General features: G+C 35.7%; 1 protein-coding gene across 1 annotated transcript; it reads right to left on the bottom strand.

The window, feature by feature from the left end:
• Window positions 1-1,886: 1,886 nt before the first annotated feature.
• LOC115444070 (PHD finger protein 14) lies at window positions 1,887-14,935 on the bottom strand. Its single transcript, XM_037440684.1, has 20 exons — window positions 14,791-14,935; window positions 14,542-14,703; window positions 13,847-13,980; window positions 13,230-13,341; window positions 12,987-13,115; window positions 12,797-12,888; window positions 11,120-11,274; window positions 10,597-10,749; window positions 10,408-10,523; window positions 10,219-10,337; window positions 9,761-9,946; window positions 9,145-9,335; window positions 7,818-7,939; window positions 6,877-7,072; window positions 5,864-6,644; window positions 5,676-5,783; window positions 5,413-5,502; window positions 4,207-4,328; window positions 3,521-3,629; window positions 1,887-2,071 (listed from the first exon to the last, which is right to left on the bottom strand). Exons 1-20 carry the CDS (start codon window positions 14,798-14,800, stop codon window positions 2,051-2,053), a joined length of 3,108 nt encoding a protein of 1,035 aa, XP_037296581.1. The 5' UTR covers window positions 14,801-14,935; the 3' UTR covers window positions 1,887-2,050.
• Between the last annotated feature and the right edge of the window lie 433 nt (window positions 14,936-15,368).

The raw sequence follows: 15,368 nt of genomic DNA on the forward strand, positions 1-15,368 counted from the left end.
TCGTGGGAAATTATTATTGAAGCCTCAATTATTAATCTTTAGTTATAAAGCTATTATCTGTTGCTTTCCCTAAGATATAATAAATAAATAAATATAAAAAAATCTTGCTTTACTTTTTGAATTGTTGATCCATGGTAATTCAATTGTGTAATGGTATATATAGCAGTCATATACCCACAAATCCAGCTGAACTGTTTTGTAAGAACCTAACATTTTATTGCAAACTCAATTTTACTTATTTACGGACCCATAGCCGGCATATCACTCTTAATTTTAGTAGCTAACAAGGTACCTAATTACAATACAGTTCTACTGTTACCTGGAAATACAAGATTGCAATAAACAGCAATCAATGGTTATCACTTAAGGGAGCGCATCGCGACTGACGGTATTATGAGCTCTAAATTGTGGTCACGTTTTCGCCGCGAACAAATGCTGTTTCCGATGTGACCTCAAAACGATGTTTTGTGCTTGAAATATTTTTTTAAAGACCTACATATATTTGTAGTACACTGTTTTTCCATTTGTGAATTTTTAAATAAGCACCACATGTAAGCATAGTACGTAGATACATTTATAAGAATTTAACAAGACTTGAAATTTATATTAAAATATAGTTTCTTATAACTTTATTTTGTTATTAGGCAGGTCTGATGTTGAGATTATTCATGGAAAATTATAACTTTGTTAGCACGCGTAGGTATTCGGCACGTCGGGCTTTAATTATGCGATTAAGGAACCTTTCCGTGTTTGCATTTTCAATCGTTTTGTACACTACACACTTGTCGTATAGAGAATGCAGCTACATATCGGCGAATGATTGTCCTACGCTGTAAATAAAGTACTATTTGCTATATAGGTTTATAATATTTTTTTTTCCTATTAAAGGTAAAAAGATGACAGAGCCGTATAAACGCAGTTTATTTTATATCCAGTCCGCTGCGTCGTCGCTAACAAAAGTATGTTCCGTTTTTAAATAAATATGTCGAATAGATGCAACTCAGTTTCGCTCTGGAGCGCAGTATTACCTGAGAGGCTGTCAAATTAAAGTCAGTATATCACAGTAAACGGTATTTAATAAATCCATATTAAGTACTGCAACTGCTAAAATAATACCTTAAGTCATAATATTTGACTGATTGTGGGCTGAATTTTGTATATTCAACTGCATCGACTTAGCTGAGAACCAGCTTTTAAATGACAGCTTAAACTTGTCAACTTGAGATTTCACTCAAACATGAGATTAAGTTAATAATTCGGTCACAAGAGTTTTGCACAAGTGGCCAATATAAAGGTGACTAAGTATTCCCTGGCGATTGTGGCAACCTCTGCTACACGAAACTTGGACAGAGAAGTTTGTTTTGCAAGTTAGACACCAATACACGTTTTGTTTTATATCTGTTATCGATTGTGGAACCAATAACTTGTAGAAGAGGCGTGACACATGAAATACATTATAGAAATAGAAATTAAAAATGATCCATACCTTTTATGGATGTTAAAATGATGTGACGAAAATGTTATGTAGAAAATACATAGAAATAAGTAGCAACGTATCAAACAATTTAAAGATTTATCAGGAGTGGATTCAGTTGCTTTTAGGTCATCGAAACAACGAAACGGCGAGCAAAAAATAATTCATCACCGCCTATGATAACAATATATAAATGAAATTCTCTGATTGATGATTTTAATAAATCGGATGATGGATCCAACCGATTTATTAAAACTACTATTTTATCCAATTACGTCACAAAACGTTTAGTGAATAAACAACAAAATAATCGTGTGTAATTCGACAGTACTTTGAGGTATTAAGTAATTGATAACTCGATTGATAGCAATCCTTTCATGTTATTGATGTAAACGAACAAAATAAACAAAAATAAAACGCGATCATATTCATTTATTAGTACAATGTTCAATAAAATACATCTACTAAAGCAGTAGTAATTAAAAGCTCACAATACAATATCCACAAATATTGGCCGACGTCAAGCACCGACCCACGGGAAACACAAACACTCTTGAGATTACCTTATCTTGATTTTTAGTTGTTCTCTTCAACGTCCTGTGAAAGTATTTACTGTTAGAATGCATATCCACCAGACATGTGCGAGGAAGTGAAGCAGTGCGCTAGTTAAAATCTATTAATAACATTTTTATTTTCCCAGACTAGCGTAACTCCGTTGGAAAAGGACTAATGGAAATTGTTATACCGTTTGAGAGTTTCAATACTGAAGCAAGGTACGATGTATTTTTTTATTTATTAGGCACAGAAACAATGTACAAAGATACTTATTCATCTAATATAGAGTAGGTATGCATAACATTTAATTTTTTTTACACCCATAAAACCCGCGCACAACATTCAAATAGTATCGCAATATTTTAATTAAAATGATAAGGTACATACAAGATATAAATTTTAAAATAGTTTAAAAATTTTTATATTTGTTTTAAAGTGGTAAATACTCTGGTGAAATATATTCAACTCCTTGCAGTGATCATTGTAACAATTACACATACGACGTAACGGACTATTATGTACTACATTCATCGTAGCTGCAGGTAGGTACTGAAAACAAGTGTTGTCTACGGTTAGATCTGCTAGTGGCTCTGAGACACCTAAACGTGGTGTCCAATTTCGTATTTATAATTTCATATAATGTCACAAGATCGTATAGTTTCCGTCTCCACTCTAATGTATCTAGTTTAAATTCATGTAATCTATCTTGATAACTAAGAAGCTTCAAACCAAATCTTGCACTAACTGTTTGAGAAAACGTTTTTAACGATGTAACTAAGATATGTATCTTAGCTACATCGCACATATTCAGACACGCACAAACGCATGCACCCACTATTGATAATCGACTTTTGCGGCCTCCAAGTTGTAATTTGCAAAAGACTAACCCCCTTATTCATAGACGTTTTTATCGAAGTACGGAGTAAATCTGTGGCAACAAATCTGTTTCTCAGTGCTGACGACATGGCAGCCTTCGCAGTGCGTAGACATAGGGCCGTTGTGATTAGTTAATATTGAGATACAACAATATTAGTAAATTCTTTCACTTTAGTGAATTCCCAATAGGGTACCGGACTCATTTTTGTTTTTTACTATTATCAAATATTTACATTATATAAATTATAACACAGAAGGAATTATTAAAATCCGGTAAAAAATCAACAAGTTACAAGTCTTTGAATTTCGGCGGAAGGGGTAATTAACAAGAAACAGAAAAGAGACGAAATACCCACATGTGACGTCATCGGGAATTACGCCGCGTGCGAAAAAAAGAGATGAAGCGATATCCCCACATCGCACCCACTTCTGCACATTAAAATATTTTAAATATCAAATACTCGCTCATTTTTTAACCAATTTTTATGCAGTTTTCACAGGAGTGCTTCATTTTCGTATTATTAACCATTACATATAGAATAATATACAAAATCAAGCTTAGGTCGGTCCCCTATTCTGTGAATGATATCAGGTGTTATTTTGAAATATCCTTACCGTTGGATCGCAGTCGGCACAATGCCACGAGTAGCCACGTTTCTTGGGGTTCTTGTTCAGCGGCGGCTCTAAACAGGTGAAATGGTATCTTTTGTAACACTCGTCACATCTGTTAACAATCAGAATATATCATTGCGTATAGAGGGTAGTCGGTGTTAATACAAAGAGAAGATAAATTATGTAGCTATTTAATGTTTATTAATGTATTTTTACCTTTCATATCGAATCACTGAAGAGTTGTAATTAGTAACTTTTGGGTGACTAATTTAAATACACTTCCTCATATTTATAAAACTCACACACACGCACGTACGTATGCACACACATACACTCTCTCTTTTGCCGAACCTGCACAAAAGTTACTGTTCAACAATTAAACCACTAAAACCCAAATTTTCCAGTGATCTTTTTTTACGCGTTCTAATATATTTTTTTGTACGTCTGCCACCTAACAGCTATTTTAGCCTACAATAAATTATATTTTGTCACAAAACTGTGTAATATTTCTTTGTGAATTTAGGTCTTCCTCTAAATAACTGTTCCAAATTAATCCAGTTACAAAAACCACCAGCCACTAAAAACAATATTTTTCCGCTTACATGAAAGCACCACTCTAAAGCACCTGTTTTAGTAGTAATTGTAGTAAGTGGGCAACACTGTTGATGCGTGTGAGGGGTGGTACTCACCGCACGAGGTTGGCGCCGTCGCCGGGCTGCAGACACACGTCGCAGTGCGTCATGGGCGCCAGCGCGGCCGGGCTCGGCTCCGCGCCGCCCGCCACCGAGCGCGCACGCGCCGCGCGGCACCGCTACACCACAACAACACGCTCACTCGCCGCACACAATACAAGGCACAATACAGGTACAGTACAGACCAACTAAACCACATTTGGTATGACATTTATTATATAATTATTTATACAAATCATATTATAAATGCGAAAGTAACTATCAGTCTGGTACGCTTTCAAGGCTAAACTGTTGAACCGATTTTGATGAAATTTTGTACAAACTACGAAGTAGGTAAGCTTAAACCACATGATAGGATAGAGGGAATTTTTTATACTGGAAAAGTAAAGAATAGTATGACTTTAATCTCAGTAAAAGTAAATCACGTGGTCGAAGCCGAATGCGAAACCTAAGTCTTTAAATTCACAAGTCGTATATAGTTTTTCTCACCTAGATAAGAAATCAAATCGTCTGCTTGGTGTTAAATTACGCCTTCTTTTTACAAAGAAACTTTTACTCCTCAGTAAAAAATACTAACGGATGTCAGGCGTAATAAGTGAAAAGTTTAGGTTGTAATAATAATAGTTTAAAAAATTTCATTTTTAACTATCTGTCACATAAGTAAATTAAAAAAAAATACACAATTTCCCATAAAATATGCCGCAAAGAACTTCATAAACATAATAATTTACCTTTGGCTTCGTTGAAACCGGTTCAACTTTTTTATCCTCCTGATTTATGGTAGGCTTGTTGAAAAAGAACTGTCGTTATTTTAAGCACTAACGCACTCGGATACTAAGTATTGATATGAATAACACACATACATATTCATTGTAAATAACAATATTGATTATATTAAATATAATTTTGTTTATGGAATATACTAGATATGAAACCCGGATATAACGACATTGCAGGAACCACGCTATATCCAATAGTCGTTATAGACAATACTCATTTGTTACACAAAACATATTTACCGGGACCTCGCTAGTTAGTCGTTATAACCGGTTTCTACTGAATATTCTAATACTTAATTTTTTTATTATTAATTTAATTCAGATTTTACCGTATTTTATCCCAGATAAAACAATGATGAAGTTATTAAATTGTGAAGGAAGCGTATTAGGAAAGGTGTTGATATTTAAAATGATGAATACTGACCGAGGTAGGTGTTGTGTTTATAGGGTCAGCGGGTACAGCGGGTTGAGGCTCAGCGGGCGGTGGGGTCGGTTTGGCATCTTGTTCCGCTTGCTATGATAACATTATTAAAAGCACACATCTTTATTATTGAAAGCCGTTACTCGCAATACCACACGTTTAATATAAAAAACCGACAATTAGTATTTAGTCGTTTGTTACTAAACATTAGTAGTTACATTGGTGAATTTTTAAAAGGAGTTTTTTAGTGTGTATGGAATAGTTACCTTGGATAGTTTCTTCATAACTGCTGGCGGTGGTCCATCGTTGCTGTCCGTAGGAACGTAGAACATTTGGGTGTCTAACGATCCATCGGGTTTCGGTATTGGTTTGATCTATATAAAAAAAATCAAATAAATATTTTATACTAACAGTTACAAACAATCAATATCATAAAATTTATTAATGAAAATACCTTAATAGTGATTCTCGGATGCGGCGGTTCCGGATTCTCCATATCTTGCGTCTTCTTCTTCCTTTTATGTTTGTGCGATTTCGAAGGCGATCGCAACAAATCTGGCGAATATCGCGACCGATGCTTCTCTTTCCTTCGTTTCCTATTAGCTTTGTATGTAGCGATATCCGACGAAAGGTTCGCTAGCGTACTCTCTATCGAACTTTCGATTGCCTTACTATCTCGCTCTTTAGCTTCGCTCAGGAGAGATGAGAATGATAAGTTTCGCGGTACAAAACTATCTTTTCCTGCAATATTGGTCGATGCATTAGAGTTTTCATTGTGTGAGTCATTAGGGCTATCCACTACGATAGGCGTTATCGACATAAGCGGAGTGTTTGTTAGCGTTGGTGACGTGAAACTGCGTTTATGCAACTTTTTCGCAGAAACGTCGCTTTCACCCGCTGATGCCGAAGCGTGGTCTTTCATTTTAGACTTCTTGATCTTCTTCTCTTTCTTCTGTTTGACTTCGGAACTCTCGTTTCCATCACTGCTGAATTCGAATGGTTTTATTGTGACCTTTATGGGTGAAATGTTTTCCGATGTTGCAATTTTTATTTGTTTTTCCTGTTTGTGTGGTTTATCCGATTTCGAGGGGGGAGAGTGCGGCGTCGATCCTGGGCTGTGGGGTTCTGTAAGGATAGTGCCGTCTTTACTATATCGTATACGCGAACGACGAGGAACTTTCTTCTCAAGAACTTCTGGTTCTGAGTCGGAAGTTTTGTCGCATTCAGAGCATTGCCTGTGAAAACAAACAAAAAGATATTAAAATTTGAAATATCTACAGTGTGAGTAATCTAAAATATAAATAATGATTTTATCTTTATCTAACAATAAATTACAGGAATTCCTTTGAAATTCACGTAGGTACTAAAAATAATGTAACTAACAGCATTATATTTGTACTTTTACCTAAATTTCTATCCTGGCACACGAAAGAACATTTTTTCTAGTTATAATCAGATAATACGCACCATCCATAGAGCTTGCTCTTCTTGGGCGGCCGCTGCAGCGGCGGCTTGAGGCAGTGCAGATGGTAGTGTTGGCGACACGTGTCGCACGTGGCCATGAGGTGCCGCTCGCTGCTGCGCGCGCACGCGGCGCACTCGCGCCCCGACAGCGCGCCCGCCGCGCCCGCCGCGCCCGCCGCGCCCGCCGCGCCCGCCGCCGCTAGCGCACCGCGGATTGTACGATCATATATATTGCGAAAAACTTCCGGCCCCTTAGAATGTCCCAGAAAAACACGACTCCAATTCCAATTTGTTGTAATTGGAAAACACGACTCGTAATTTGATGTCTTTTAATTTTAATCTTTGTGATTTATCGAAAGAACAATGCGTGAGTCGCGTATTAGTCCCTCAATCAATCCCTATTAAACGGACGAAGTCGTGTCGTGCCTTTTTTGCCACATTCTAAGCACACAGATTCATTTACAACTACAGGCAATATTTTAATAACTCTATACACACGGTATTCGCCGGAAGTTCTGCAAGCTTTAAAATTTGCAGAAGTCAGCTTAGAGTGGCTGTTCACTCGGTAAAAATCGCTCGTGGGATATAACTTCTGCAAGTTATCTCGCTAATCCCGAGTTTTTCTTAAAAATAAAATACTATTCGAACGGAAATGCTACGAAAAAACCACAACGAAGTCAGAATAAAAATAACTGCTTGAAATATAAATAAAATTATATATCAAAAAGTACATACATATTAAATATTTCGATTAAACATTAAAGCAAGTATTTGTGAGACAATTGCATCAACACAACTAAACGAAATTTGACTTGAATTTAAATTTTACAATCATTGTAATTTCATACACAAGACTATCATTATTGGCAACAAATATCGTTTCAGTACAACTTCAATTTAGTTGTGTTATCGCAAGTCGCCACACAATCGAGTATATGGCTTACCTTCTAACGAAGTCGACAAGACTTTTCCTTGGCGAGCGTCCGGGTTGTCGCTAAGAGGAAAACCAACGCCCATCTTAAGTGCTGCCGCAGTCGGCACAGACATAGACCTGGTGGCCGACCCTCTATACAATATAGCAATTTTCAAGGTTTTTTTATCGTACCATGGCATGTGCTAAGTAGTAGGAGCGGTATAAGGACTAGACTTTTCTGTATGTATATTTACTAAGATCTCTAGACATTGTATATTTTAATTGTCTGAAAATCTATAGTTCTAGTTTATGGATGCTAAATTGTAGAATTCAATGATATATGGCTGGCTCACTATTACAAAGTCCTATGTTAATTTTATTTATGTTGGAATAATGAAATTACAAATTTTATGTTTGTAAAAATTCATAAAGACAATATTTAACTGTTTTCTCCATTATTGATGTTTCGGAATTATTGGAATTTTAAATGTTTACTAAAAAATACATAGAATCTTGCGGGATATATATTTCAATTAAACAATAATATAACATAGAACCTTGTAATAGTGAGTCAGTGATATTAAAATTGACACATTGAGTGTGAAATATTGTCCGTTATAAGTTTGGGGCTGATTCAATATCTTCTTTCAAATATTGAACCTCAGACCAATCATTATAAATAGAACATGTTGCAACACAAATTATTTTTATTAACTTTCTTTTTATTACTCTATTGTGAATCCGGATTGAAATTTATAATACCTTATAATCCAATCAATAACTTTTATCGAACATAAGCTAGCCATTGGCTAGTAAATTTCTATTCACCGCTCCACCACTTAGCAATTATTTTTACAGAACTCACATTCTGTATAGTACCTAATACCTATTTAGTAGAATTTTGTGAAATAAGCAATATTTCCCACCATTATATCTTCATCTACCTTCTAGTAATAATAGCCATGTATTGTATACTGTTATTTGCTGGTGGTAGGATATATATTTTATATCCGCCCGGATAGCGGTCACCGTACCCAAGGTGTTAAAACCCACCAAACTTAAGGGTGTCACGTAACGGGATCAGCCTGGGTATATTCGGTTCCAAAAAGCCGGCATACTTCGACTGCTGAGGGGTAATCGTCACTCGTCAGTGGACATACTATTGGACCCCACTTCACTTACCATCAGATGCATTGGGGTTACTGACGTAATCGTATAAAAAAAAAGTATTCCATAGCACGAGCCTCCTCTAGGACTAAAATGGATTAAGCCTTAGTCCATAACATTGGTATAGTGCACATTGGCAGACTTCAGATACTCTCAAAATTCTTCATACACCATATTGTATATAAACTCACCGTCTCTGCAATTGCTGAGGCGTCACTTTGGGCGTGGAGCGAGGGATTTCCGGCGGTAATAGCGGTTTATCTTCCAAAACTGGCGGTATTGTCCTCTTCGGGGATAGTGCAATGATTACATCGTATATCTTCTTTAAAGCTTCTCGTGTTGAAGTCAGCTCGGCTAACGTGTCGTTGTTTTCTTTTGATGCCTAAGTCATATTGTAGAGTATGGTACATTATTAAGCAATCATAATATGGTTGTGCTTGCTTAATAGAAATTATATGAAACGATGAAATTAACTGGTCTAAACTCATTCATTTATATCCCAAAGGGCAGACACAGTTGCCACTAACTCATGTTTATTATATAGCGGATAAAAAAGTCATATTGTAGAGTATGGTACATTATTAAGCAATCATAATATGGTTGTGCTTGCTTAATAGAAATTATATGAAACGATGAAATTAACTGGTCTAAACTCATTCATTTATATCCCAAAGGGCAGACACAGTTGCCACTAACTCATGTTTATTATATAGCGGATAAAACTACATTACAAACTACACAACCAACCTTACTAAATCAGTTTACAACGATTTTAAATACAATATTAACGAAATTTTTATCACTCACCACGTCGTAGTCAGATCTTAACTTATCATCGTCGGCTAACAAAGTTTCATTCTCTTTTGTAAGCCGTTCTAGTGACTTGCGCAGAGACGTGACGCGCGTGTTCCGCTCCAAGTAGTAACCGACGAATTCTACCGAAAACGCCGGCGGAACGTGCCAACGACGAGACACATCTTTTAGAGCCGTTATCTGTGGACATTTTTTTAATATTAGTTTTGATTCATACATTCTAAATTGCCTTTCCGGACGGTCAACGTGTTTCAGCAACTCTTCCGCAATAAGCACCGATCTTATAGCCATATCCTGTACAGAATCTACTAACCGAGTAGTGACGTGTTTTTAATCGCAAAACAAAAAGAATATTGCCCTTGTTATTGGCCCTAGGTCAAAAATCTCAGCATTAATATATCATTAAATAATCTTAAAATAACAATGAAATGATTCTTTGTTTAATATCTTACTTGTGCATCTTGAAATTCCAGTGCATGAGTGTCAATGCCCATGCATTCAGCTTTGCGTTGAAACTTCCTCATAGCCGACGCACTGCTGTACAACATCCTTGCCATTTTCTGAGTTGGGACTAAAGAAAAATCATATATTTAACATGTAATATTAATCATCAAAATCATAATTAATCGAATCATTATTACCCCATGGTGGATTCCTATTTTCTTTCTGCTGTAAATATTTTCGTCTGTATTTCACAAGTTTACGTTGGATCCTAAGTTTTTCTTCTGTACTGAGATTATTCTGTAGCTCCAACTTCCTACAAAATAATAAAAATTATTTAAAACAAATTAATTACAACTTGAATTAACACAATAAAATAAATCTTATACCTTTTTTCAGTTCTTAACTGCAAAGCCAGCCAATTTCTCTTACGCTTTTTAACAAGAGCTTTATCGGAATGGAGACGACAGTGAGCGTAGAACGGATCTGCTTGTTCGGCTTCTTCTGTATGTGCTTCCGCCAACAGACCTTCCCGTTGCCCGCTAAAACATATCAGAACCAACACTTGTAATGTCATGTCTTATTTATTCAATTTCTAAAATAATCTCAGAAAAGTCAGAACACATAAACTATTAATCCAGATTTTTTTCTTTAGGTGAATAGGCGTCGCTAGTAAAGGCCAAGGGTGGGCGTTGCCCATGCTAAAGGTAACCTCGCGCTTATATGATGGGTTCTTTTTCTTCCACGTCGGAAATCGGAGAGCTTATTTTTGCTCCCGCTTGCTGCAAATAGTATTTAAACTCTAACCCCCTTATTCATAAACGTTATTTATCTAAGAACGGAGCATTGCTGTGATAACAAGTCTGTTTCTGTGTTTGTGTTGAATGAGGTTTAAGAGACTATATAAATTACCAAGTGACATGGAAGAATGTCTTGCACATGCCGGCGTCGCAGCCGACGCAGACGCCGGTGCGCGCCAGCGTGGCGTCCTCGCACAGCGCGCACGACCGCGCGCCCCACCGCGAGTACGCCATCTCGAACAGCGTCACGCCCGACAGCCGCTCCACCTGGACAAATAAATATGTATTTCTTTTTCATCTATACTATATTACTACTATTTATATAAATAAAGCTGAAGAGTTTGTTTGTTTGAACGCGCTAATCTCAGGAACTACCAGTCCAAATTGAAAAATTCTTTTTGCGTTGGATAGCCCTTTGTTCGTGGAGTGCTAAAGGCTATATATCATCACGCTATACCCAATAGGAGCGGGGCAGTAATGGCTAATCTCAGGAACTACCGGTCCAAACTGAAAAATTCTTTTGTGTTGGATAGCCCTTTGTTCGTGGAGTGCTATAGGCTATATATCATCACGCTATGACCAATAGGAGCGGAGCAGTAATGACTAATCTCAGGAACTACCGGTTCGAACGGAAAAAATATTTTTGTGTTGGATAGTTCTTTGTTCGTGGAGTACTATGGGGTATATATCATCACGCTATGACCAATAGGAGCGGAGCAGTAATGGCTAATCTCAGGAACTATCAGATCGAACAGAAAAAAATATTTTTGTGTTGGATAGCACTTTGTTCCTGGAGTGCTATAGGCTATATATTATCACGCTATGACTAATAGGAGCGGAGCAGTAATGACTAATCTCAGGAACTACCGGTTCGAACGGAAAAAATATTTTTGTGTTGGATAGTTCTTTGTTCGTGGAGTACTATGGGGTATATATCATCACGCTATGACCAATAGGAGCGGAGCAGTAATGGCTAATCTCAGGAACTATCAGATCGAACAGAAAAAAAAAATTTTGTGTTGGATAGCACTTTGTTCCTGGAGTGCTATAGGCTATATATTATCACGCTATGACTAATAGGAGCGGAGCAGTAATGGCTAATCTCAGGAACTACCGTGTTTGAACTGAAAAAATCTTTTTGTGTTGGATAGCCCTTTGTTCCTGGAGTGCTATAGGCTATATATCATCACGCTATGACCAATCGGAGCGGAGCAGTAATGAAACATGTTGCAAAAACGGGGAAAAATTATTAGTTTTGAGAGCTTCCGTTGCGTGCGCTGCGTAAACGGTTAAAGTTATGCAACAATGATGTATGACGGGATTATTCCTCTTAAAAAGTTCTAAAAAATATATTATAAAAACAAAGTCCCCCCGCTGCATCTGTCTGCCTGAACGTGTTAAACTCAAAAACTACCCAACGTATTAAGATGAAATTTGGTATGGAGACAGTTTGAGAGGCTCCCGGGAAATTACTACTTTTATAACGGAAAACTTTAGCCTGAAAAATTTTATAACGGGGGCGGAGCCGCGGGCAAAAGCTAGTCAAAGAATAGGATAAGTAAGGAAATAAGTCAGATAGTTGATCCTCTCTGCTCATAAACATGCATATTATATAAGATTGGAAGCATCAATCTGTTGTCAGATTTACAATTGTTATTTATCTATCATTAAAATCTGCTTCTATGATATTTCTACAAATCTATTTACCTTAGTATTTATTAAAATTTAACAGAGCTTATAGAATATTTAGTTAACTTTGTATTTTCACAATTCCAGTAAATAAAAATGCTCTCTTACCTCTGAAAAAAGCTACTCCAGGCACATAAAGAGCACACACTAAATGCACCCATGCTCCCACTTCGGTTTCTTTGAATATACCACCTGGAAATTAAAGAACACATTCATTAGAACCATCAACCAAGAACCTGTCAAACACATTAATATATCTTATATTTGTCATTAATTAATACTAATCACACCTTTATTTGGACATAATTCACAATATGGGTCTGTGACGCCAGCTTTGCATGCTTCACAAAACCATGGCTCAGTAGATGCTGAGCTAACAGTACTTGATTCACTTGTCACATCAGAAACTCCATAACAACCTGCAATTGAAAAAATATATATGTGTTACATTTTGGGACACATTTCATTTTACATGCTTTGCTTCATTGATATACCTGATAGATTGTCATAATTTCTAAATGTTTTATACAAACCTTCATGCACTGTGACTCCACAACCATCACACTCAACAATTTCATTAAAATCATCACTCCTTGATCCCAAACAGCCCGCACATATAAACATACTTGCTAATTCACCTGAAAACTAGATATTTATGCAAATTTTAAAAACTAGCATATGCTTAGTAGTGGATGACTTTAGGCAGATTGATTTCTTAATAACAAACTTTAAGGGAAATTTTTTTCCATGTTATGTCCTAGGTAAGTAGGGGTTTGTTATATTTCCTAAGATAGGACTAAAAAAATGCCTTAAAATGGGTAAATAGGTATGGATAACAATTTGAGAAGCTCATAACTGATATATGAAACCCTTTTGTAATGTCATTTTCTGTAAATTACTGGATGTTTGTAGGACACAATATAAACAATATTCAGTTATATTATGAATTAAAGAATTAATATTTTTGTTAAATAAATATCTTTACTTTTTTTATATTATTAACTTTTTACTGCATTATAGTAATATCTAGAAATATCCATGAATAAAATATAGAACAAATAATAAATACTTTGAAGGTAACCTTTGAAGTACAAATAAAATACAGCTACCCATTTCTTGTGTGGCCCATATAATTTATTTTTCATCCTACCTTAAATTCTTGCTGTTTAGCTTTTTCCAGAACATCATTGACGGACAACTCCTCTCCCAGTTTATTGGAATTTTTGTAGTCACCATCCTCAGATTCTGATTCATCCCCAGATGATGCACTGTTCCGGCCTCCTTCTGCAAAAGCATACAATATGGTTATTTGTAGAAGTTGTGATGTACATTTTGCAATTTATCATATTACAGATAGGTGTAGGTCCTCAGTATACTCATTTACTCACTTAGAATCTACTGGTGAAAATTTCACACACTGGATCAAATTTAATCCTATTGGCATTTATAAAACTATGAACTAATTGGTAGTGCTGTGGGACTTTAAAACCTGTATAACTATATAGTTATGTCAAAAAGGATTAATAAATTTACATAGTAATTGAAACCAAAAATGATCTATTTGTTACAAATGTACTTCACTTCTGCAGTTTGATGATTAACCTTATTATTAGTATTTGGGAACTATTTCATTTTTAGGATCTTAGGCACTAATCCTACGACCAATGATTACGATATGGGAATTCGGCTTTTTTGTAACCTATATGGAACATATTTGTCACAAAAAATTTGATGACCACAGCCAAACAAATGAAGAGTGATGAAGGCAAAGACTTTAGATTCCTAATCAGAGAGCACGTAATATACAAACCAAGAGTTTACGAATCTTACAAATACGCTACTTACTTTTGTCATCGTCCGTATTGATTGAATAATCATCACTCTCTTCTGGATGATCTTCTATTCGAAAATCTGAGTCATCAGAACTCTCTCCTTCACCAAGATCAAAATCGAGCAAAGACTGCGGCTCTACCGGCTTAACTTTGCGTTTTGCAGGACCTCTGGCTTCTGGAAATGCACAAACCACAAACGTAATTATAAATTATTACACATCTAACGAACACTGTGATGTTAAAAACAAATCATGACACATACGGGCACTCATTTTAGTAATTATCAATTCGGCACAATAAGTTTTCTCATCATTGATATCAAATACCTATTCAATTACAGTATTTCACTTGCACACAATTACAATATGTCACAACTCACAAAGCAAAATTACCATAGAGTAATATAGAAAAAATATGTACTGTTTAGAGGTGTTCGATAATCGATTACTATTTATACAAAATTAATTGATAATCCGATATTAGAGAAACAATATGGTAAATAAGGTATAAATATGTGTGTTGGACTTTTTATGTAATAATGACAGATTTTTTTATTCACGACAATAAGCATATGATGCGTCGTTTCTAGAAGGTCTAAGCAATCTAAGTATTAAAAAGATTTTTTTTTTCAATAGATCTTCCCAGCAGTTTATGTGCAATCAAATTTAATAAAAGATAAAAGTTTTTAAATATTGCTTTAAGTAATCATAATTATCGCAAATTTTTAAATCTTTAGGAAAAATACATATTCAGACTACATGTGGTTGATGATGATGATCATTAATTATGCCTGACGAAACTTTTAACATATCTAATTATCTTGAGTAAAACTTGTAATTT

This window comes from Manduca sexta, chromosome 20, assembly GCF_014839805.1.
Source record: "Manduca sexta isolate Smith_Timp_Sample1 chromosome 20, JHU_Msex_v1.0, whole genome shotgun sequence".
Lineage (NCBI taxonomy): Eukaryota > Metazoa > Arthropoda > Insecta > Lepidoptera > Sphingidae > Manduca > Manduca sexta.